The following is a 25,298-nucleotide window of genomic DNA, read 5'->3' as shown; positions in this document are numbered from 1 at the left end:
CTGCCCAGAAAAAACATAACATGGCAATCTAGGAATAAAAATCATTACAGGAAAGCCAATGCTTTTTTTAAAAAAAAAAAAACTATGCTATAGCCATGTTACAAAACTTTTTTTTTAAACTGCAGTTGATTTACAATGCTGTGTTTGTTTCTGGTGTACAGCAAAGTGATTCAGTTATATATATATATATATATATATTCTTTTTCAGATTCTCTTCCTTTATACGTTATTACAAGATATTGAATATAGTTCCCTGTGCTACACAGTAGGACCTTGTTCTATTTTATTTTATATATAGTAATTTGTATCTGCTAATCCCAAACTCCTAATTTATACCCTCTGCTTTCCCTCTTGAACCATAAGTCTGTTTTCTATGTCTGTGAGTCTGTTTCTGACAAAACGTTATTCTTGAAAGGTCAAAATCGCTCTTTCTATTGGGCTGACAACATTCTTTGTTGAAGAACACCAATCCTGCATCCAGACCCTCCTGCCCATGTCCCCTCTCTGAGTTCTTACCGTTCTTGCAGACGCTGACATTCAAAACTCCTGAGCCCAGGCAGTTTCCTTTAGGTATACAGAAGCCAGCGTTGTCTGAGGTATTGGCTAATATTTCTGCAGGCACCTTATACCTCAAGGCAGGCAGTCCCTGTACGCTCTCAAAGTCACTGAAAGTTATGTATACTGACCTGTTAGGAAGTAAGAATAAAAAGTCAATGTGAGCTCCCATCAGCATGATCTGACCATATCAGTGAGTTAGCCAACCGTTCTTGGGTATAACGTGGCTAAAAGCTTACAGGATAAGTGGAAAATAAAGAGGCAAAAGAAAGCTTGAAAGGAGCTCAACCCATTCAATGTGTAATAAAGTAGGAGACATTATAATGAAAGATGTTTAAGAGGCAGCAGCTATGCTAACATCTTAACAAGGCTTAGAAAAAAACATAATGTGTGGTAGAAAATCAAGAAAATGAGTTAGAATGGATATTTGTGCTGAAAGAAAGGAGTCGTCTAGACTAGCATGGACACATGCCAGTATGCATGAAGCAGAAGCAAAGCAAAGGAAGACAGGGTGAGGCAGAGGCAAAGCAAAAGCAGAAAAGGTGGCAAAGGGTGTGGCCCGGTAGATTCTGAAGGCCTGGAAAAGTGCCCCATTAGACAGATACTTGATTAGAATATATACTTTGATACCCATTTCCCCCAAACAAAAATAGTTTCCATATTTTGCCTAGGTCACTTATTTCAACGGTGTTCAACATCATTCTGCCTTCAGTGGTTACAGAGTTTCAAACAGTGTCCCTTATGATACTAACCACCCTTCTATTTGCACAGCACCTGAGTGACAGCCAAGGCACTTTTCACATACACTGTGGTAACTGATCCTTCAGCCCTGCATCTGAAGGCGTCTGAAGGCTGAGGGCAACTGCTTTTGGGGCCTCACTTTTTCATCTCTGAAGCACAGGTGGGACACATCTCTCGCTGGGTTGTGACTAACAGAAGTTGCCTTCCGCTGCACATCCCACCCCATAGCATTTTTTCATGAAAATTTTAAGCAAACAGAAAAACAGAGAAAATACTATAGTAAGTACCTTTTATAACAAATACCACTTAGATAAATAAAATGTATATTTACGGATACAACTGAAGCTCTCTGCGTAACACTCCTGATTCTGGTCCTCTGCACCCCCAGAGGTAACCGCTATCCTGAATTTGGGGTTTATCACTCCCATGCAGGTCTTTATACTTTCACCTACGTGCATATTCATAAACAACTTGTGGCACTGTTTGTTATTTCTAAATGTTATATAAACAGTATACCATATTCTCTTTTACAATTTGCTTCTTCCTTCAACATTATATTTTTAAGATTTATTGCATTAATGTAATGGCTCTGGTTGTTATATTTTACTTTTAATATGATATTCTATCAAACAAATACCCCATTATTTATTTATTTATTTATTCATTTTTAAACTTTTTGTTTGTTTGCTTTAATTTTTGGCTGTGATGGGTCTTTGTTGCTGCACGCAGGCTTTCTTCTAGTTGCGGCGAGCAGGGGCTGCTCTTCATTGCGGTGTGTGGGCTTCTCACTGTGGTGGCGTCTCTTGTTGCAGAGCACGGGCTCTAGGCGAGCGGGCTTCAGTAGTTGCAGTGCGTGGGCTCAGTAGCTGTGGCTCGCGGCTATAGAGCTCAGGCTTCATTAGTTGTGGCTCACAAGCTCCAGAGTGCAGGTTCAGTGGTTGTGGTGCACGGGCTTAGTTGCTCCGTGGCATGTGGGATCTTCCCGGACCAGGGCTCGAACCCATGTCCCCTGCACTGGCAGGCAGACTCCTAACCACTGCGCCACCAGGGAAGCCCCATTATTTATTTATATTCTCCTTTTCACAGGCACTTAGATTGCTTTGGATGGAAGAAATTTTCACATAGCGAGATACGGGGAAGTTATTCTGGCTTACACATGATTTAACTTAAACTTTATGCTAACGAGAACAGCCTCTCTTACAGCCTGTCAAACACGCCTTGTACATCTGCTTTAACCATTAAAGAAAAGAATGCGTTTAAAAATCAAAATGGAGTAACTGTGGGTCACACATTCAGGATGGAGCCGGGTGGCCATGGCGGATGTGGTTTCAGACACATTCCTGCATCACTGAGAACTTGAATTTTCTGAACTGCATCAGACTCAAGGACACCACTAGCCATTCTCAAAACAGTATCTGCTAGGTGTGGCCAGCTGCAACCTTATGGTCTCAAGGTCTCCCCTTGTAACTATGCAACCATTTCAGATCCCAACCAATCCTTGCTTAACAAGCACTCTTACTTCTTGCCAGCTCCAGTTATAATTCTTGATAAACAACTCATGTAACTAACTGCAACCTTGAGGTTTTTGCCTTTGTACGTCTCCCCCATTTTGTAGTCTGATAAAACACAATTCAAGTGCTCCTTGAATCAGTGTCTCCTAGGCTACAGTCCTCCGTTTGGCTCAAATAAAACTCTTTTCTATTCCTATTATAGATTGTTTATTATTTCCGTTGACACTTCCAATTTTTCCTAACTACAATCCATGTTGCAGTGAACTTTTCTGTATAAATCTCCTTCATGTATGTACACGAGTTCTTCAGGTCAGGGAACCCTCATAGGAGAGAAGTGCGGAATCACGGGGTTTGCACGTCTTTGGCTTTACTAAGCATTGCCAAGTGGCTCTTCAGAAGTAGCGGTACCAAACAAGAATGAGTTTCCTCTGTGCCATGTCTTTAATAAGCCTCCTACTACCCTCCGAGGTTTCTTTGTCTCACCCATTGCACTCAAACATATTTTCTCTTCCTTCAGTCCTTTCACAAATATTGACTGAAGAGAGCAGCTGGATGGAAGGTCACTGAGATATTCCACGTGAAAGCTGGAAAGGGTCTGCACCGCGGCACAGAGAGCAGGGATGGAGTGAAAGGAGGGCTCTTTCTGAGGAGGATGGATACCACTTGGTGACTGATTCAGTGCAAGAGAAGAGGGAGATTTATAGTGGTTCTGGCAGGGCTGACTGAGGAGGTGTCAATGGTGTGAGATATGAAAGCCAGCAGAACAGCTGACCTTGAGAATACTGACTCCATAGCGTCCGAGGCAACTAGATTACTTCTGACGGAGGGGAAGTCTCACAAAAAGCCTTGCAGGAGTGAGTGGGAGAGGAGAGGGAGGCTGTGTGATCAGCCACTCAGCTGAGCGGTTTTAGGGTGAAGGGCGGGAGAAGGAGCAGTGGTGACGGGGAGCTGGCAATCAGGGCACAGAGCAGGATGCCTTCCTGCCACAGAGGGGACTTCATCATGCGCGTCCGGAGAGAAACGGCAGGTGGGAGACAGGGAGAGATTGCGGGGCACGCGTGAGCAGACGGGATCAACGGGAAGGTGAGAGTTCAGCAAAGACCTATGAGCTCTGAAACATGGACTGCAGTATGCTTTCTTTACCTTCTATGGAGCGACCACCTGTTGACCGGAAGAAGACCAGGGCAAATTTCACACCTGACAGAGCATACCATAATAACAAAGAGCTAACATTTAATGTTATTTACAGTGTGACAGGCCCTGGGCTGAGTATTTTATCAAAGTAACTCGTGTGTCCTCGAAACAACTCCCAAGGTAGGCAACTCTTTCTATCCTTATTTCACAAATGAGGAAAGTTAGGCACAGAGTGGTTAAATAATGTTCCCAAGGTCACACAGCTGTAAGTGGTGGAGCTGGTATTCAAACCAACACAGCCGGGCTCTGGAGTTAGTGCTGTGAACCACTACAACTTCACTGTTTCTCAATATGCCACCATCGTTGATCACTCACTAAGCATACATATCCTCACCGAGTAAGTGCAGCTATATATATTCCTCACATTTCTGGTGGTCTTACAGTCAAAGAACTTATTTTTCAAGTTCTTACCTGCAAAAATCAGATGGGAAGACATAAAGGACTTCGTCTTTGGTGATTAATGGGTGAAAAGAATCTCCGTCTGTTCCGTTGATCATATTGCACTCGTCTGCTGTCCACCAGTCAAGCGACCTGTCATTGGGAGACAAGAAAGAGTCCAGGGGGTCACACTTGATTTCAGGTTTTTTGTTTTTTTTTTTAATGGTCAGGACTTTTCAAGACTCAACTAGGAGCTGGCTACCCACAGAATCTTATTCACACGCAGACACAAGGGTGGTATTGGTTGGGGACTGGATCAAAAGGCAGAAGAGCAGGCCCCCGATCCCCAATCAATTCTGACAGAGGCAACAGCCAAAAACCTTTCTTCCCTTCCTCTAAAACAGAGTATCTCACCTAGAGGTTTGGGAATATGCATTTACTTAAAGCAGTGATCCATTTGGCATTTACAGTAGCTTTGTTCACAGCCAGCCCGTGGACAGATGAGCCCTGGACAGATATTGCAGGGAGATAATATTTGTGACAGAGCATTAACTGTCTCCCCTTCCAAACAGCTAAGGGAGGATTTCTTTTGGGTCACAAGAAAGTTTAACCTTGAATCAACTTTATGCTCACTAAGAGCACAGTTGAGAGAGCGGGTTTTTAAAAATTAATTCCTTGAAAAATGGTATAAAATGCAAAAGACAGGAAAGGACAGGCAATAAATAGTAATTCTTCTAACTTCTGGTCAAGGTGGCCTTCTAAGTTCGTGAGTTGAGGACATCTTCCAGAGCAGTGGTTGATAGAACAAAAAAAGAGAACATTTAAAAGGTCTACACCCTACTCAAACACAAAAGAACATCTCTCTAGACAATGAAAGGTGATAACTGCCAAGTGGTGAGTAGGGCTACAACCGCCCGCCCACTGGGCTGCAGGTCTGGAAGCCAGGAGAAAGATCTGCAAGTCTAGCTCCTGAGGTTAATGAGGATTAAAAGTGGTCCATCAAGGGTGTGAAACCAGGATCTGGGGGCAGGGATTTTCTGGTCAGCGAGAGAGGCTGAAGAAAGCAAAGCTGAGTTGCTGGGAGGCAGAAAGCCCCAGACACAGCCTCACAACCAGAACCTGAGTCAAGCTGCCTGCTGACTCTTTGGCCAGATCTGTGATGACCCCTGGGTAATTGTGAGGTGGAGACCCACCATTTCTACTGGTATTGGGGTTCCTAGGTAGGCTACATGGAGGCAACTGCAAAAGTGTTACCTAGGGAGAGGTGAGAGGATGGATGGATGGTTGAATGGATGGATGGATAGATAGATAACAGACTTCCCATATAATTATTCTGCAAGTCAACATTTTTTTTAATGAAAAATGGTTTTTTTTTATCTCTTATACTAAGAGATAGGCAACAAAATCAACAATAAGATGAATTCACTTGAGAAGAAATTAAAATAATTGAACAATCTGGCTAATAAATATATTGTTTAGTGTCCTCAAAGAGACAAATGAAAGAATAACATCCGTAAAAAAGAATGGCAAATTATTAAAAAAAAAACAAAAAAGAATGAGATAAGAGTAGAGAGACCCAAAGAATGAAAAATAGAAATCTTCAGAATAAAAACAGAATAAAAAAGTTTTCTGAAAGAAAAACTCCAAATAGGGATAAGCTCTAGACTGTAGGTAGTTGGAAAGAACTGGCTAACTGAAAGATCGCTCTAAGGAATTTATACAAATATAAAGTCAGAAAGGTTAAAAATTAAAGGATCAAGATACAGAGAATATATCAAGAGGCTCCAAAAAATATTTAATAGGAGTCTGTGGGAGGGTAGTGAGAATAGAGTAAATAACAGAGAAGCAATAATTTAAGAGATAATTGCTGAAAGTTTTCCACAATTTAAGAAAGATACTAGACCTTGGATTGAAAGTATGCCCCAAGGGCCAAATAGAATAAATAAAATAAATTCAAATCTAGATATGTTGCAGTAAAACTGCAAAAGGCCAAGGAAGAAGATAGATATCAAAAGCCAGTGGAGTAACATCTTCATAATTTTGAACTGTCAACCTAGAATTCTATACCCAGCTAAAACCATTAACAAGTGAAAGTGCAATAAAGATATTTTTAAATATGCAAAGTCTAAGAAAATTTACCACCCACAGATCCTCACTGAAGGAACTACTAATAGAGTGTTTCCCAACATAGTAACATTTTGAGCCTGATTAATTCTTTGTGGGGGACTGTTCTGTACACTGCAGGATGTTTAACAGCATCCCAGGTCTCTACCCAGTAGATGCCAGTAGCAACCTCCAGTTGTGACAACCAAAAATGTGTCCAGGCATCACCATATGTCCTCTAGAGAGCAAAATTGCCCCTGTTTAAGAACCACTGTACTAATGACCTTCAGCAAGAAGAAAACTAAATCCAAGGGGAAGATGTGAGAAGGAAAAATAATAATAAATTAATAAAATATGTTGGTATATTTAATTAGTTACTATAAAAATAATGAAATTTTACTTATATTTGGCTTCCGAAGAAGGTGAAACAACTTGTAGACAAGAATAACGTAGAAGGTGTGGCTATTAAGAAATGGGTAAAGTTATTGTCTCATTTGAAGAAGAGAGATAATAGATAGCTTTAGATTCTGTTAGAAAAAAAATTGTTAAATATAATCAAAGGGTAGAATAGATATAAACCAGCCAAGGGTGAAAAATAATGTCGAAATAAGTCTAAATATATCAAATAATATATCATTATATCGTAAATGTATCAGTAATTACAATGTGTATAAAAGGATTAAACTCTCCTATTAAAAGGAGAAAGAAAATATGGAAAGAAAATGTGGAAAGAAAATAACAGATTGGGTTTAAAACAAAATCCAGCTATATTCTGTTTACAAGTAAATTTCCCTCCCAGCTCAGTACCCAGTCATCTAGTTAACCCTCCAAAGGCAATACTGTTGCCAGTGTCTCATATTCTTTTAGGGTTCTTAGATCCTTGGGAATGTGTGTATGTGCACGCATGCGTGCCCTCATGCATGCGCCAATGTATGTGTATGTACCTGGATATGTGTATTTTAAAAAATTTAAATAAACTTAAAATTCAAAAACAGTTTTTGCTTTACAGAAAAGTTGTGCAGATAATATTCCACGCCCGTTTTCTTGCCTGTATTTCTGGGAAGCTGCGAAGTAAATTTGATGTTCAAGAACAAAATTCCTCTTACCATAGTTCCTGAAGAATTAGCCTCCTTTTCTCTCGAAGATTTCTAATTTCTATGACTTAAAAAAATCATTCTGCTTTATGTGTGGCTTTATTGCAAGCTGCCTCAGTCCCTATTTGGAGGTAGTTTGTTTATAAATTATAAACATTAAAAATATTTTGAAATGCTGTAATGCTGAACTCAAATGTATTTCATCTTAAAAAAAATATACAAACAATGCAGAATCACTAAATTAAATAAAAAAGAGAACCTCTCTCCTTCCCCCAAAACAAGCAGTGATTTGAGAAGTATTTGTGCTGCAGCTACATATCATTCAATGACTAAGTGGAAGACCAAAACTTTTCACTGGCTTGTGATTCATGACTAACCATGAGAAACCTACCTATCATTAATATTTAATTTGTGAAGTACCTTACCCCAACCTTGATTTACAAGATAATAATTTTACATATTTATACTATATTATTTATATTATAGGATATTTTACATAATTATAGATTTTTTTAATTTATAGATTTTTCATCCAAAAAATGATAGTGCTAAACTTTTTTGAAATAAAGCAGAAGTGGACGTTCAATTAAATGAAAATTGAAAAAATAATTACACCAATAAATCATTAGACTTACGTTTTTCCATTCCATTCCACAATCTTGGAAAAGTTAAGGTAATTGTCTTCTCCAGTTAGAAAAACATAGTCTCCATCATTAGTCCCATTTTTCTGAAAATAAGTGAATATGGTCATTGATGGTAACTGTGATGGTTCATTTTATGTGTTTACTTGGTTAGGCTATGGTGCCCAGTTGTTTGATCAAACAATACTCTAGATGTTGCTGTATTTTGTAGATGTGATCAGTTCGGTTTCAGTAAAGGAGATTATTACTGTTGATAATGTGGGTGGGCTCATTCAATCAGTTGAAGCCTTTAAAAGCAAAGTCTGAGGTTTCCTGGAGAAAAAGGAGTTCTCTCCTCAAGACTGAAACATAGAAATCCTACCTGGGCTTCCAGCCTGCCAGCCTGTCCTATGGATTTCAGACTTGCCACTTGCCAGGACCCACAAGTGCATAAGACAATTCCTTAATATAAATTCCTCAACAGATATATAGATCTCCATTGATTGTGTCTTTCTAGACAACCCTAACTGATACAGTAACTAACACATTTAATCTTTATGAAACTACCCTAGTTGGGCCTAATTGCCTCATGAGACTGAACCACAACTAGGGAATAGAGTAACTATTTTGCTAAATCCCATATTAACCATATTATTACTTTATGGTTTTAAAAAGTATGAGCCCAATTAAATAATGGACAAAGGATTTGAAGAGACATTTCTCCAAAGAAAATATAAAAATAGCCAATAAGTACATGAAAAGATGCTCAATATTGTCAGTTATTAGAAAAATGCAAATCAAAACCACAATGAGATACAACTTCATACCCATGAGGATGGCAATTAAAAAAAAAAGGACAAGAACAAGTGTTAGTGAAGATGTGGAGAAACTAGAGCCTTCCTACATTGCTGGTAAGAATGTAAAATGTTGCATTTGCTGTGGAATACAGTTTGGCAGTTCCTCAAAAAGTTAAACAGAATGTTGCCAGATGACTCCAAAATTCTACTCCTATGGATATACCCAAGAGAATTCCACTCCAAGGTTTATATCTAATGGTCATACAAAAACTTGTACACAAATGTTCGTTTGCAGCATTATTCATAGTAGCCAGAAAGTAGAAATAAACCAAATATTCATCAACTGAAGAATGGATAAACAAAGTGTGGTATATCCATACAATGGAATATTACTCAGCCATAAAAAGGAATGAAGTGCTGATACATGCTACAACGTGGATGAATCTTCTAAACATTATACTAAATAAAAGAAGCCAGACACAAAAGATCATATATTATATGATTTCATATGAATTTCATTCCATTTATATGGATGTCCAGAATAGGCAAATCCATAGAGATAGAAAGTAGATTCGTGGTTACCAGGAGCTGGTGGGAGGGGGGAATGGAAATGACTGCTAACAGGTTGTGTTTTTTTTTGGGGGGGGGGGATGCTGATTAAAATGCTCTGGAATTGTATAGTGCTGGTGGTTGCACACCCTTGTGAATATACTAAAAAACACTGAAGTGTACACTTTTAAATGGTGAATTTTATGTTAAGAGAATTATATCTCAATTAAAAAATAAAAAAGCATAAATCCAGGGCCAGGACCCAATTATACTTGAATAGGAAAAAAGTGGTATTAATATAATCCCATTTTTCAATTAAAGTTTTCTTAAGCTGTAAATTCTTTCCAAGTTACACTTCTTAATGGCACAGACAGACACACTGTACATTCTTACAAGTTCTTCATCTGGGATGGAGCTTTGACTTCTGGGAAATAGCACGGGTTACTCTGAAACATTTAAATGCTTAACCACTTAGTTTAGACCACATCTGAGTTAAGTGGAGGACTTCAAGAAGCAACATACATGTATTTATTTTTTAGTATTTTGGTCTGTTTCTTTCCAGTCTTTTTTCTACACAAAATTTGTTTGTAGAACTAAGATATATTATATATAACATACACATACAGTATCTGCTATACACAATTTTTATACATATATACAATTGTGTATACACATATACAATTTCTTTATACTTATGTGTCTAATATATTTCCTATATTATCAAAAGTTCTTCCTAGGTACAACTTAATGACTCCATAATATTATGTGGAAATAATTTAACTATTTTCTTATTATTAAATATTTAGTTTTGAATTGTTTTGCTACTATAAATAATGTATGAGTATCTTTATGACTAGAAACTTTTTCTGTGCTTTTATTTTCTAAATAGACCACTAAAAGTGAAATTGCCAGATAAAAGAACATGAACATTTTTTAAACTTTTGAAACATAGTATCAAGTTGCTCAAGGTCACCCAGTGGAAACAGCAAGATAAATCAGTTTACATTCCCCAAATGCCTTTTGTTAAACTTTGCTTATTGGATCAACAAAAAAGGGATTTCTTATCTCTTTTTGCATTTCTGCATTCACTGAGGTTGAACTCTTTTTTCATTCAGTCAGTTTCCTTAAAAAAACATTCATACCCTTTGTGAATTCTCTTTTCAATTTTTTTGCCTACTTGGGTTCTTCTTTTTGTCACTTAACACTACTTCATCAACTATGTCAATATATCAACATGGTCCACATACATAATAGTCATGTTGTGTTCCACATATGAGATTTTACACGACTTTAAGATATGAGAAAGGACTCCTCTTCAAGGGCAACAATATGAACATACAACAATTTAGAAGCAAATTCACATAAAAAAATGCTGAACCACCAAATTTTAAAAATGCTTGTGTTACTTCTTGGAGTTCTCCAATGAACTCAGATGTGGGTTAAGCTAAGTGGTTAAGCATTTAAATATTTCAGAGTATCTCCAAGAGTTCTCCCCAGCTGTTATTGGCCCAAGAGTCAGACACTGAATGTCAATGCTTCCCTGTTACTTGCTAGAACTTTTGTTATTTGAGAACAAGCAGGAATAAATAGGTTTTGTGTTATTGCAGTAGGGTTGTGGGTTGAATACAAGGAACATATTACTGCAGGAGGTTGAGAAATGTTCTGAGAATAAGACAACATTCATACCACTAGCGTAATACATGCATAATCCATCCTCCCAGTACAATTGGCTGGACTGGCTGACCTCTCAAGGATACTCTCCAGCCACCATCGCTTTAGACATCCAAGAACCCACACTCACTGGGAGGTGCTTGAACTCTCTTATGCCGAGGAAAACAGAGGTACCCTAAAATCAACGGGTAAAGATTTGCTGATTGGCTCTCCAGTATGCAAATAAGAGCACCTGATATTCAGCCAGGTCCCTTGTTCTCAGGAGCTCTGTGCCAACACGCTGTCTGTATTACCTCATCCTTCTCACTCACACACCCTGTCCCGCACCATTAATTGTTTGGCTGTTTCATCATTAAAGTCTTTGAAGGAAAAGTGTTCAACGGCCTTAAACAAGGTTTTCTTTTCTCATCACAATGTGTATTGGAGCAGGTGGAACGGGCACACAGGCCTAGGGGATCAGAGGGGAATGTGGCAGACGCCACTGGGATTAAGGAAAGATTTGAGGCCGGGCTCAGACGGGTGCAGAGCAGGAGGTGCCAGTGAGGTGCACAAGCCCGCGGTCTGTCCCGGTCTGGAATGAATGACGGCCCAAGTATGGACCTCTGTGCTGCTGGAGATACAGTCAGGATTGGCCAGAGCAGATGAAAAACTGAACAAAAAACACCTTTGCCTTCTTACCAACAACACTAGAGACAGTTTATTTGGCTCCAAAATGGAAGCATAGGGCTTCCCTGGTGGCGCAGTGGTTGAGAATCTGCCTACCAATGCAGGGGACACGGGTTCGAGCCCTGGTCTGGGAAGATCCCACATGCCGCGGAACAACTGGGCCTGTGAGCCACAACTACTGAGCCTGCGCGTCTGGAGCTTGTGCTCCGCAACAAGAGAGGCTGCAATAATGAGAGGCCCGCGCACCGCGATGAAGAGTGGCCCCCACTTGCCACAACTAGAGAAAGCCCTCGCACAGAAACGAAGACCCAACACAGCCATAAATAAATAAATAAATAAAACCCAAAAGTTAAAAAAAAAAAAAAAAAAAAATGGAAGCATATACCAGTCATTCATATTAATTCAGGGTCTTTACTTTGAGCCAGTCATGGAGGGGAAAAAGAATAATGGTTCCTAAAATGTGTTGCAACTTATAGTTTGCAAAGCACTTTCATGGACTCTCATTTGGCCATTCCAAGCAAACTCTGAAGTGTAGATACCTTTAGCCTCAAGTTACAAATGATGAAACTGAGGTTCAGGAAAGTCCCACAGCTATTAAACGAGAAAGTCAGAATGCAAATCCAGGCCCTCTGAGTCTAAGTCTCATGCTCTTTTCCTGCATGTGGGAAATCTACACCAGGTACTAATCTAACTGAGCAATGCCAGGGCTTTTCACTAACAGGGCCTTGTAGAGCTACCGTGGTGCTTGCAAGGAGAGGCAGAGAGAGAAAAAATATGAAGTAAAACCACACATCCTTGCCACGGGAAAGCAAAAGTGCCAATTTTTAAATCTGTCTGTAAATGTGAGTGACATTTTTAACAGGTATTTAAGGATATTAGTTATAAGTTTGATGAGGTCAGTGTAAAAACAAAAAGCAGGCTATACAATGAAAGTTATCAGAGAAATACTGAGGTATTAGGAACAGGATCCACTTGGCAGATGGATGGTAGCCACTGGGACCAAAGGGGGCTTAAGGAAAACTTTGTATCTTTCTGCAGGAAGTTTCCCGGAAATTATTTCTAGAAGGGAGTCTAGTCACAGCTTAACAAGAAATCGGTGCTTCCTCTGGTCCTGTGGAAGCTGGCTCCTGTCAGACGGAAGCTTCTAGGGAACATCTATTGGGTCTGCTTGCCCAGAGTGAAGGATTTAGGGTTGGCGGGACCCTACTCCTAGGACCACCCTCCTCTTGCGAAGATAATATTTCAAAGTTGTTTACCATTTCGTTTGAACAGTTTTTAAGTTTTATATATCCCTGAAGGTACAGGGGCAGTATTATTACCACTAAGCAACTGAAATGCTAAGAGATTACATGATGAGGGTGAAGTTCTCCAGTAGTTAGACCCAAAGAATAACCAAATTTAAAGATGGGGAAATTCATCACAATTCCATATCCTGTCCCGAACCTACCTCTCTTCCTGAGTTTAAGTTCGTCATTTACCAACCTTCCAACTATCCATTTTACTCAAGTTTTTTTTTTGGGGGGAGGGGATAGATTTTTAATTGCTTTTAATATTAATTCATTTGACGCTCAGGCAGCAATAACATATGCTTTGAATAATAATTACTTGAATGCTGGTATTTTGGGGTTCAAGCCAAAGTAAATAAAATCTGCAAAAAATCATACAAAATTCCACTTATAAACAAAAGAAATCATAGACGAGGGACACACAGAGTTTCAAATTATCCAGCCTCTTTCACAAATAAGATGTCTAAAAATCTAATAAGTAGCTCCCACCCCTAATGGACTATCACATCCCTATTTAGTTTCTTATTTGCCTCTGTCAGACTGATCCATGGGTTTAGTCTCCAAGTCATCAAAACAAGACTCGGCATTGATCACTGAAATTTATGACACTTTGAAAGACTGCACCTGATTAACGGCACAGCACACTCTATATATTTTTCATAGTGACACTCATTCAAAGTCAGCACTGGTAGCATGTTGAAATTGTGGGAGAAGGTTTTTTTTTTTTCCCTTACTAAAGCACTTTGTTATTTTTCACATACTCTACAAGAGATCTAGAATTCCAAGCAACTTTGGTCTTCTCCTAGAAGAAGCCCAAAGTGAAGATAAAATCTGGCTTGGAATGCCCTCCTCCTCAGCTGAACAAAGAATCTCTGAAAAGAAAAATGGACTTACCCCATAGAACAGGCCAAAATAGGGAGAGATGTCAGGTTTGAAAACGTTGATGAGGGATAAGATCTCATCTTTGTAGCCCCAGAGCAATTCATCCACCGTGTGGGTCACAAAGAGCTTCTGCTGATAGGCCTTCAACAGGGCCTCGATGAGCTCGTGGAGGAAGGGTAGCTGGGCCCATTCCATGGCGGTCTGAGGAGCACAGGCACATTCAGATAGCAGTGTCCCCACTCCACTTTCCTACTGCCCCTTCAGCAAAGGGGGCTGCAAACTTAAATGTAAATGTTGAGATCAAACAGCTGAGAGGTTAACCAAAGAGCTCCTCTCTGGCTGAGTGTGAAGAATAGGACTCTTCAGTTACTGTCCTTTCTCAGTATTACATTTTGTAACTGTCATCTTAACATCCTCACCCGCAACTCTCAGAGTTCTCCCAACACCACAGAAGGGGAAAAACTCTTGCGATATATTGGCATCTTTAGCCACAAGGTGGCACCATCTTCCTCCCGATCAGGGTTAGAGGCTGGGTCCCCATAAACTCTGCCCCACTAGCCAGCTGGGCAGGGCCAGACCTGGGATCTAATACTTTCCAGGTCCTGGGTCCACCATAAGTGTCCAACTGCATATGTAGCGGTCACCCAGGAGTTGGAGTGGGAACCTCAGAGGGGATAGAAGAAGTCTCCTGGGCCTCATGTATTTTTATTAGCTGGACTTGACATTAAAAACAGAGCCCAATAAATCATGCTAGGCTGTAATCAACAGCCCAGTCTCTGCTATTTGAAAAGGGGATGGGGGGGGGGGAGTCAATATATATTTTGAGAATTAAAAAATCCAAGATAGAAAGCTAAATTAAGAAGTAGTATGCGAGTTCTATTGCTACAGTTTCTGAACCAAAACAAGGGGTAAATAAATATTTAAAAAATTATCAGCTACCTTCCAAAATCCACAAGTGCTGATGCTGAACACACGGGAAGAAACTGTGAAAAAAATCCTAAAACTTACATTTTGTCACCATTTGAAAAGACCACATTTGAAAGACCTCAAAAAAAGTCTGAAATGAACTTCAAAGAAGGGGGGAAAATATAAATATATACATACACACACACATATATATATAAACATTTAAAAAATATATATATGTATATACACACACACATATATAACTTAATAGCTCCTAAAGGTAAAACCATAATGGCTTTAACTTAGCTTTTTCCTTTCTTCTAAAATCCACAATAATGAGATTTAAAATGCCTACTTACCAATGCAGGAATATTTAATGTTCTAAGTAAGTCAACTTTAGGGTCTCCAACGGATTTATCTCGTTCAAAAACATAGGCCTTGTTGCTCACGGCAGATATTGTTGTTCCATTATCTCCAAATTGAATATCTTCTTTGTTTCTGAGTTCCCTAAAAGAAAAGGATTTCGTTTGAAAATAGGCAACACTTTACTAAGTAATACTTTTCCTTTCTTTCAGCATCAAAGTTATTTTCAATATAACATTCCCTATACAACCCATATTGGGGGAGACTGCAGATATTGACCCCCTAAACACTGGAGATTTAAGCTATAATGTGGAAAGGAAATGAGGCCCCGGAGAGAGGAAAAAAAGTGTTGTTTTCATTCTTTCCCCCCATAATTAGGGAAATGCAATGGTCAAGGGTCACCTTAACTAGGGAATCAAAGCCAGTGAACTCTCTCCTGGGTTATAGTTTGGTCCCAAAATATTTTCAAATTTTTCAGTTCATAGATTCAGTTTCAATTTCAATGTGTTTACCAATGTCTTTTTATTTCTAAGTTAAATTCAATTAAAAAGCCACATAACAAAACGAATGCCTAAGGTTTAGTAAATTAGAGTTCACTCCTGGTTTTGATATCCATTTCAGCTTGGAGCCTGTGAGTGCCCCCAAATGAGGTATTGGCAAAGTTGGTAGGAAGTGTCTGGTGCCAGGCCTGAGACTAGGGTGAGGGAAGTGATGCACCTGCCTTGGGTACAAAATGTAAGAGGTGCCCAAACACTCAGTAATCAAAATAAATAATATTTTAATGCAATTTTAAAAAATCAAAATTAATGCTAAAAATTCATGATGAACAAAATATCAAAATTTTACATAAAAACAGGACTGATGTTTTGTCCATCAAATGCCTCATGCCAGTCCTGAGCCTGCCTGGTCCATAGTAGATGGTCACTAAATTGCCATGTCCATTCCTTCTCTGCCGCTTACCTGGTCTTCTTCCTGTTTCATCAAGGGATGTGTTGTCTCACCTGGTAGCCCTGTGTCTACTGAACCCTTGAACTGTGGCTAATTGGAACTGAGATGTGTTTTCTAAGGGTAAAATACACACCAGATTTCAAAACCAGTACCAAAAAAAAAAAAAAAAGACTGTAAAATATCTCAACTTTTTTATATTGATTACATGTTGAAATGATACTATTTTATTTTTTAAATTGAAGCATAGTTGCTCTACAATATTATATAAGTTATAGGTGTACAGTACAATACAGTGATTCACAATTTTTAAAGGTTATACTCCACTTATAGTTATTATAAAATATTGGCTATATTCCCCGTGTTGTGCAATATATCCCTGTAGCTTATTTTATACCTAATAGTTTGTACCTCTTACTCCCCGACCCTTATAAGGCCCCTCCCCCCCTTCCCTCTCCCTGCTGGTAACCACTAGCTTGTTCTCTATGTCTGTGAGTCTTTTTTGTTATATTCACTAGTTTGTTGTATTTTTTAGATTCCACAGATGAGTGATACCATACAGTATTTGTCTTTCTCTTATTTCACTTAGCATAATGCTCTCCTAGTCCATCCACGCTGCTGCAAATGATAAAATGTTGTTCTTTTTTATGGCTGAGTAGCATTCCATTGTGTGTGTGTGTGTGTGTGTGTGTATGTGTGTGTGTGTGTGTGTACCATATCTTCTTCATCCATTCAGAAATGATACTATTTTAGACAGAATGAGTAAACTAAAAATATATTATTAAAACTAATTGCATCTGTTTCTTTTTATTTTTTTTTAATGTGGCTACTAGAAAAATCTGGAATGACATATGCGATTCACATTATATTTCGACTGAACAGAGCTAATGTAGACAAAGGTACGAAGGCATTAGGCAGCGGGGCTACCCACCACCTCCTCCGGAGGCCTTTCCCAACCACAGCCACACGTGGGGTTTCTCATCCCTGAACACCCATGGAGTCTGGCACTCAGTTATAAAATGCTTAGCGACATCATTTAGATTGTGAAGACATTAGCTTGAAGCCTCACGGAGATTGCAAATAAGCTTAAGAAACTTGTATGCTTCAAATCTTTTCTAGATTTTAAAATAAAAATAGACAAGCAAACAATAAACAAATGCATACCTATACATAAAAGCAGATGAGTCTTCGTTCTTCTCTAGTACTTAGCACCAAGCTACACACAGTCATATAAATATCTGACACTTGTACAGCTCTTCCAAGGGTTTGACCACACTATGCCATTTGATATCATTTAATCTTTCTGACAAGCCTGTGGCACACACAGAGCAAGTATTTTCGTCCAACTTTTACAGATGGGGACACAGAGCAGTGGAAGAGTCAGAACCTGAGCTCAAGTCTTCTAATTCTTGCCTAGTGCTCTCTCCTCTGAATCAGATGGTCTCTCCTAGTAGGTGCTTACTAAATGTCTGTAGGATGAAACCAATGAGTGCCTCTAGCAATTGCCAAATCCAAATAAGTATGAGAGAAAAAAAGTCCACGCCCTTCCAGTTTGCGAGGAATACGTACAAATACTTGTTAAAAGCCTTGTGCAGTTTGCAGTTCGGGGTGTTTGCGCTGGACGTTTGGTTGTTAGATACTCACTCCCCTTTCTGCTGGTCAGAGCCCTCATTTTCTTTCCTCTCCTGCACCGGGCAGTGGTGTGGTACCCAATTCCTTTTCCTTAGCCCTGGAATCCTCAGCACAGAGCCTCAGGATGGAAAACACAGTAGACAGACGTTTTCTCCCAGGACGCACAGATGAGGACCCATGGGTTCCTGTGACTTGGGTCTTTAAAGCTTTCCCGGCCCCTGCCCCTTTCTTCTTTACAGGTTTCCTTGGGATCTGTAACCCACTTTATAGCCTTCCAATACATGCTCTTTTTACTTAAATTAGAGGTTTCTCTTGCAACCAAAAACCCTCTCATAGAGAAATCATAACCCATGAGGAAACAGAGATTCAGCTAAAGTAACTTGCCCAGGACTAACCAAGAAGTGTCAGACCCAGGGTTAGACTCTTGGTAGCCTGACTTCATGTCCAAGGTCTTCCTTGAGTCTACACCTAAGTGAATGCAAAGGGATTTGTTAGAAGCTGGAGGAAAAGAAGAAATTTCAAAGGCAAATCCCTGCCTGAGCCAAGGCAGGTGCCTGCAGAGAGGGCCCCGCCCCCTCTCTAGTCCCAGAGCCGCCCTGCAGGGAAGGGGAAAGGACAGACTTCTCCAGGAGAAGCTGTGTATAATCGGGGCCCAGGATACCAGCTTAGCCCTGCTGAACACCAGGGAACTAGAAGTAGACAAAGCGACCCCAGGGTGAACGCCAGTTTCCTTGCACTCACAGAATGCCGGGCCAGGTTGTCAAGAGCTGGGATTCAACACAGATTCACAAGCCAGGGACCAACACTGCCAAGTTTTCTAACTGATGACGAAAATCGATGACCTTCCCAAGACTTTCTGTTGTTTTCACTGAGCCTTAGGTCATACACCTAGAGGCCTGAGTAATTCCAAGTCTAGAGCCTGCTTCGTTTACGTCTATGTATGTTTACTGACTTTGAAGATGACTTTTAAAATGTGTTCTTTATTGCTTACCCTGTAAGAACCTGATGTTTTAAAGGGAAATTGCACATGGATGTTCCAATCGCTTTCTGCCTCGTAACTTGACTTGGTTTCTCAATAAACTTCAAAAAGTCAAAGCCAAGGGTTCCCAAACCACAGAAACATTTCATTCCCTTGGCAGGCACAAAAGGTTCATGTCAGGTCACTCACAGCTAACCAGGTGACTTCCCCCAGCCACCAGCCGTCCTCGGCCATGACCGACACACAACCTTTGCTGAGCCACCTAACGGAAGGAAGACAGTGCCACAGGGCTGTCAGGAGTGGTCTCCAGCTCTGCAGAGGCCAGGAAAACCGAGGGGAGGGATGGCAAGGGACCTCCGTCTCAAAACAACATGTGACAGTCAGAGGAAACCCAAAAGGCTTCCCCTTCCAAGCACTCCTGTCACTCTGGAGACCCTAAGGGAGGTCACAGCAAAAGGAGAGGGAGTTTAGTAACAAGAGCAACAAGTCTCATTACCCAAATCTCCCCCATAGCTGATCAACCATAGTCAACTAGAGGCAGGGCGCTGTCCTGGTGAACAGCAGACTGAGAGCAAGAAGTGATGGACTAGTGCTTTACAGTATCGGAGAAGACCAAAGAAGCTTCCAGAAATAGAAACAAAATTAAAAAACAAAAAGGCAAAGCAAAATCATAGGCCTAGACAATTAATTAAGGAACCATACTTGAAAGTGCCTGGTATATAGTCCCTGGTACTTAGTAGATACTAATTAATCCTACTGATTGATGTCAAAGGCCCCAGGACATCACAGGCTCAGAATACAGTTTACTATTTGTTAATCACAATGACAGCCCTAGTCACTAAGAAAAGGTTGATATATGCCCCATGAACTGTTTAATCTGGCAGGAAAATACATAATTGGTTTTAGAGATATTTCATTTAAAACCTTTTTTTAAAAGAAGTTCTTACTTTTTAAAACAAAAAAGAATTTTTAATCTCCTGAATGTTTAGGCAAAATCTCACCATCACAGAAGGCAAAAAAATACGCCTGAGATAAGGAAACCAAAAGGAATAATTTTAATCAATTGGAAAACTAACGTCTCTGCAATATCTAATTCCTCAGAGGTGCTGGATAAATTAGATACATTCAATACCACCATATAATCCAACGTCCCAAGTCATTTCTGTTCTCCATTCACCCAATGCTTTCTGTTGAGGGTTCCTATAAGAAGTGACTGAACACACTGGGTAGGGTCTGGGTTGAGATCTGACTGTCAGGCTTTGCATTCAATCCTGGCTTCATCCGTTACTAACTTCTGTGCCTCAGTTTCCTCATCTGTAAAATGGAAATAACAGCATCCCTTCCTTGTAGGGTTGTTGTGAGAATTAAATCCACATAAGCTTGTCATCCAGTTAGAACACTACCTGGCACATACTAAGTGCTTTAGGAAACATTAGCTACTAATATCATGTAGGAGGGGGCTTGTGCTAAGTTCTTGAGATGGAGAGATGTTAAGACCTGGGTCCTGTCCTCGAAGAATCCACAGGAGAGCAGAGCAGGCTGCTGTTTAAAGGGCTACCTCACATGTAGAAAGAGCTCTGAAGCTGACCCCAAGGTGCTAGGTTGGGGGGCAGCGGGGGGCGGTGGGCAACTGGAATGGGTGTCCTGAGGGAACACTGGGCAGGAGCACACTTGGTTCTGGAAGGAGTAGGCTTCCCGGGGGTGGGAGGGTGGAGGGGCTTCCAGACAGAGGCAGAGGGACAGCAAGGCGGGCAGCATCGCACGACAGCACAGGATGTGTTTCCTAAGTGGAGGGTGAGAAAACTGTGGTGGGGCGGGGGATGACGCGCTGCAGAGGCGGTTTAGAAAGAGCAGCCTGGGCTTCCCTGGTGGCGCAGTGGTTAGGAGTCCGCCTGCCAATGCAGGGGACGCGGGTTCGAGCCCTGGACCGGGAGGATCTCACATGCCGCGGAGCAGGTAGGCCCGTGTGCCGCAGCTGCTGGGCCTGCGCTCTGAAGCCCGTGAGCCACAACTGCTGAGCTCACGGCACCACAACTACTGAGCCCGTGCTCCGCAGCGGGAGGCGCCTCCGCGGTGAGAGGCCGGCGCACCGCAGCGAAGAGTAGCCCCCGCTCGCCGCAGCTAGAGAGGGCCCGCGCGCAGCAATGAAGACCCAACGCAGCCAAAAATAGATAAATAAATAAAAAGCTTCTTCCAACTTTGTGTATGTTTAAAAAGAGAAAAAAAAAAGAGCAGCCTGCAGCTCGGGGCATGGCAGGGAAGTGAAGTGCAGTCAGAGTGGATGGGACGACCCAGAAGAGAGGGCAGAGCAGGAAGGCCGGCCAAAGGCGGGGTCTGAACAGCGGGCTACTGACCTTTCTATCACCTCTGCCTTGTCAACTAGGAGAAAGACTGAAAACCCAGAGTCCGGAGCAGGACTCGGAGAAAAAGCACTGGGTAGGGGGTGGGCGGTGGTCCATGTTTGTTGGCGATGTATAAGAGACAGCTTCACTGCTGAAGATGGAAATGGTCCCCCGTCCTCCAAGCGTTACCCTGACCCTGCTGGCTCACCCAGGACTCCACATGCATTTAAAACCCACCTGGTCACCACCTTTTTGTACAGGATAAGAAGCAGATCTTTTTCTATTTTTCTCACTTTTGATTTTTTAAAAAACTGATTTATCTAAAGCTATTTCTGTTTCTATTTTGAGAAAAACGGTCCTATCAGAGTAGAGTGAGTCAGGTTTAGAAAAAGAGATAAGCATCCTCTTACAGTAATGGAAACAAAAACCGTGGCATTTAAATTTTTTCTACCATCTCTTTGGTATTTAAAAAAAAATATATATATATATAGCTTGGCTCAGAGTTGAGTAAAGGACCAAAGGAATAACAGTACAGCATCTGAAACTTTAAACTACGTTCCTATCTTGGCTAAATTGTAAGGAGACAATTAGATCCATTAAGAAATTAAATGTGAAAAAAAGAGAACTACAAGAAAATAGACTTGAATATCAAACCTTTGAAGGAAGTGGGACTTTTTAAACTCAGAAATGATAGAAAAGTTCATTAAACAATAGATTTGGTTACATATAAATTTTAAAATTAAAAATGCAAACAATAGAGAAACAGTTGCCACAATTGTGACACAGGGTTAACATTGTTATTATATAAAAAGCTTACGGAGTGGCATGAACACACCGGAACCCAGACAGGCAAACTGGCAAAGGACAAGAACTAAGAATGTGGAAACACAATCGGCTGGCAAACATAAGGAGAACATTCAATCCCTGTGGTAATCAAAGGATGGAACGAGAACTGATAGACATGTCCAAGAAGAACAGAGTGGTTAAGTATAGTAATATATTTCCTCTATCTCTTGAATATTATCATCACGAAAATATATTTGTATAATGACTAACACATACATGGGAAAATACCTCTGATGTAATATTAAGTGAGTAGAATACACGTATGTACATGAACATGCATAAGTATATACAGTATAACCATGTAAAAGTAAAACACAACTATGCGAAAATGACTGAGAATCTATCCATTAGCACTGGTTACCTTTGAGACAGTGAAACCATGGAGGGTACCAGTAGTTTTTTAATTTTACTTTCCTGTACTTTCAACTTTATCTTTGCTGCTTATATATATTATTTTTATAATATAAAATATATTTTATTCTTTCAAAGGTAATGCTATATATGATACTGTACATATTGATTACTTTATAATCCAGTATTACTTAATGGTCAGTGAATAATAATTAAAAAACACTTATGAAATATTTGTCCCTCACATCTTTTTCCTTACTATCAAAGCAGTAATAAGACCTTATAAAAGACATTAACAATCCAAACAGCAAAACTAAGAAAGTCAAGGAGAAGATGTTTAATGGGATATTGTAAATTCAGCAAATACATCTTAGAAACATGAAAGTTAGTTGACAGAGCCCTTGGACAAATTAATTAAAAAAAAAATTCTTGAAATGCTAAATAGTAGGCAAAATAGAAAAAGAAACCGGACAAAATGAAAAATCTCAAAAAGGTTGTAGAAGCCATTGGATACACAATTTTAGGCAAGTAGGTCACTAAGCAACAGGATCATAAGGCAAATTAGTTTCGCGTCAACAGACCTGTTCCAGGGCTGATCCATCCACAGCTTAATAAAAATGTAAATCACGCACTACATTCCTTAAGCCAGACTGACTGGTTTTTTATCTACATGTGGAACTTCCACCATCTTTTTCCAAAAACACTAATATTCTGAACTCACGAATATGTGAAAGTCATGGGGAATGTGCCACTGTGAATTGTGTGTCCAATCAATCAGGCCCTGCACTGCCCAGCGTGGCCTCCCCATCTCAGAGACTCCCACCCCCAGGCCAGTCCACACTGACCAATGGGGGGGCCGCGTGCCCTCCCCTTCTTTGCACGCACACAGCTGACTCAGTCTGGAGGGAACCCTTGGGACTATCAAATACTGGGGCAGAGCTACTGGAATGTTCTGTCTTTCCCGTGTAGCTAAACAATAGCATAATTAAGTCACAAGTGACAGAGATCAGATCCACCAAATGATTACAAAAGACCCATTAGAGGGGCTGTAGGTCTCCCTAAAAAGCCAGGTTTTCCTACAAATCCCAGTTCACAACCCACTCAACCCCACTAGGAACACTTAGCAGTTTGTAATGCACATGTGAGTAGCCGTTCCTAAACAAAGTCACTCATTTTCAGAACCCTATTCCCCTTTCCTGAACCTGTCCTTGGGTCCTGGGTTTCCCTGATTCAGTCCTGGGGTTGCAACTGAGCAACCTGTGTCCTGTGGATTTAAACCATGGCTGAGGATGTTTCATTCACTTATTCTATAAATATTCACTGGACACTGGATATTCAGAGATGAAAGGATTTGGTTCTTTCCTTTCACTTTATCACATACCAAGCAGAGTGCACTCAAAGTCAGGGAAAATCTAGGGGAGAACGGAGAGAGGTGGTGAGGAGTTCCTTCTTGACTGAGGGAACGGCATGCTTACTGACAGGGTAGGGTGTCTAGGGCCATAAAATTAATTGGAGTTTGGTTAGAACCGTGCTGTCCACTATGGTAGCCACTAGCCACACGAGGCTATTACACACTTGAAAAGTGGGTAGTCCTAAATTCAATGTGCTATAATGTAAAATACACATGGATTTCAAAGACTTCATATGAAAAAAAGAATGCAAAGTGCCTTGTTAATAATTCTGAATATTGATTACATGTTTAAATGATACTATTTTAAGTAGTTTGGAGGTAAATGAAATATTCAAATTAATTTCTCCTGTTTCTTTTTACTTTTTTTTTAATGTGACTCCTCGAAAATTTTAAATTACATATGTGGCTCATGTAAAGAAAAAAAAAATGTTGCCTGCAATTACAGTTCCACAAAGATCAAGCCATTAGCCACTGCAGTAGCCCACCGACAGTGAGCCTGAGGGGAATTCAGGATGGAGAAAAACAGGAAGCATTCTGTGCTTTGGATATCAGCCCCTAGATAGTCAAGGTTCATATCTAAGGAAATATTTCAATGACCCTAGATTCTTGCATCTCCCCATACATAGAAAACAACCTAAATCATTAACTTGAAATGTCTACTCTTTGTGATTAGCAATAATTTTTTGATGTTCAACTATGTGTTTCTTTCCAGCAAAAACGTTCACATATATCCTGGCCCTTCCCTTACCTCTTTGGGACAGTTTCTCAGAGCTATCTGAAAGGCTGTCTCCCGGGCTATAGTCCTCAGTAAGACTAAACTCAACTCACAGCTCTTATGTTGTGCCTTTTTTTTTTTTTTGTCAGCAGTTTTAGCAACCATGAAAACCCAGAGCAGACTTCTCTCCTCCGCCTGAATTCTACAAGGATCCAGAACCTTGACTGACACCAGCAGGGCCCCTTGTGCCAGTCTGCCTCCTCAGTGAGTCCAGACAAATTTAAGTGAGTCTCTCTTGGTACCGGATCTCCCACTCTTAGCTGAAGATCCTGAGTTTATTCAGAGGTTGTTAAACTCCTCACTATGCGGAGTAGGTTATCCTTGAACTTAGGTTCCAGAAGAGGTGCCTGTATTTGCTCAATTGAAAGACACTGAGGTTACCCTCAGGTGAGAACCACTGGGATGACGTTGTTCAGCTGAAGGACCCTAAGGAGGCTCGGACTCGATGATTAAGTAGGAAGCTGACCTGACATCCTTCCTCAATTTGGCTTCCTTAACAGACTCTGCCGGGATAAAAGTGAAGATATCGCATGAAAGCTTTGCTCGGAGGAAGAGGGGCAAGGCTCCTCCCAGCCAGTTATGGTTTTCTCAGGCAACTAAGAAATTTGTGGGAGTGCTGGAAGCAGAGTCCCATAAGGAAACCCACTCATTAGTTTAAACCGTGCTTGTCTGGGGACCATGTATGAGAGTTGGCCACTCAC

At 40.4% G+C, this 25,298-nt stretch overlaps 1 protein-coding gene across 1 annotated transcript in view; it reads right to left on the bottom strand.

The window, feature by feature from the left end:
* SCARB2 (scavenger receptor class B member 2) overlaps positions 1 to 25,298 on the bottom strand; it is a 68,875-nt gene that overhangs the window by 12,951 nt on the left and 30,626 nt on the right. Inside the window, exons 3-7 of the mRNA XM_036852608.1 lie at positions 15,313 to 15,460; positions 14,060 to 14,248; positions 8,212 to 8,303; positions 4,413 to 4,532; positions 517 to 686 (exon numbers count right to left, since the gene is read on the bottom strand). Coding sequence (XP_036708503.1) covers positions 517 to 686; positions 4,413 to 4,532; positions 8,212 to 8,303; positions 14,060 to 14,248; positions 15,313 to 15,460 — 719 coding nt within the window. The remainder of the gene's footprint in view (positions 1 to 516; positions 687 to 4,412; positions 4,533 to 8,211; positions 8,304 to 14,059; positions 14,249 to 15,312; positions 15,461 to 25,298) is intronic.

Source organism: Balaenoptera musculus, chromosome 5 (assembly GCF_009873245.2).
Source record: "Balaenoptera musculus isolate JJ_BM4_2016_0621 chromosome 5, mBalMus1.pri.v3, whole genome shotgun sequence".
In the NCBI taxonomy this organism is placed as follows: domain Eukaryota; kingdom Metazoa; phylum Chordata; class Mammalia; order Artiodactyla; family Balaenopteridae; genus Balaenoptera; species Balaenoptera musculus.
Note: the sequence above shows the minus strand (reverse complement) of the source record. Positions and strands in the feature narration are given on the sequence as shown.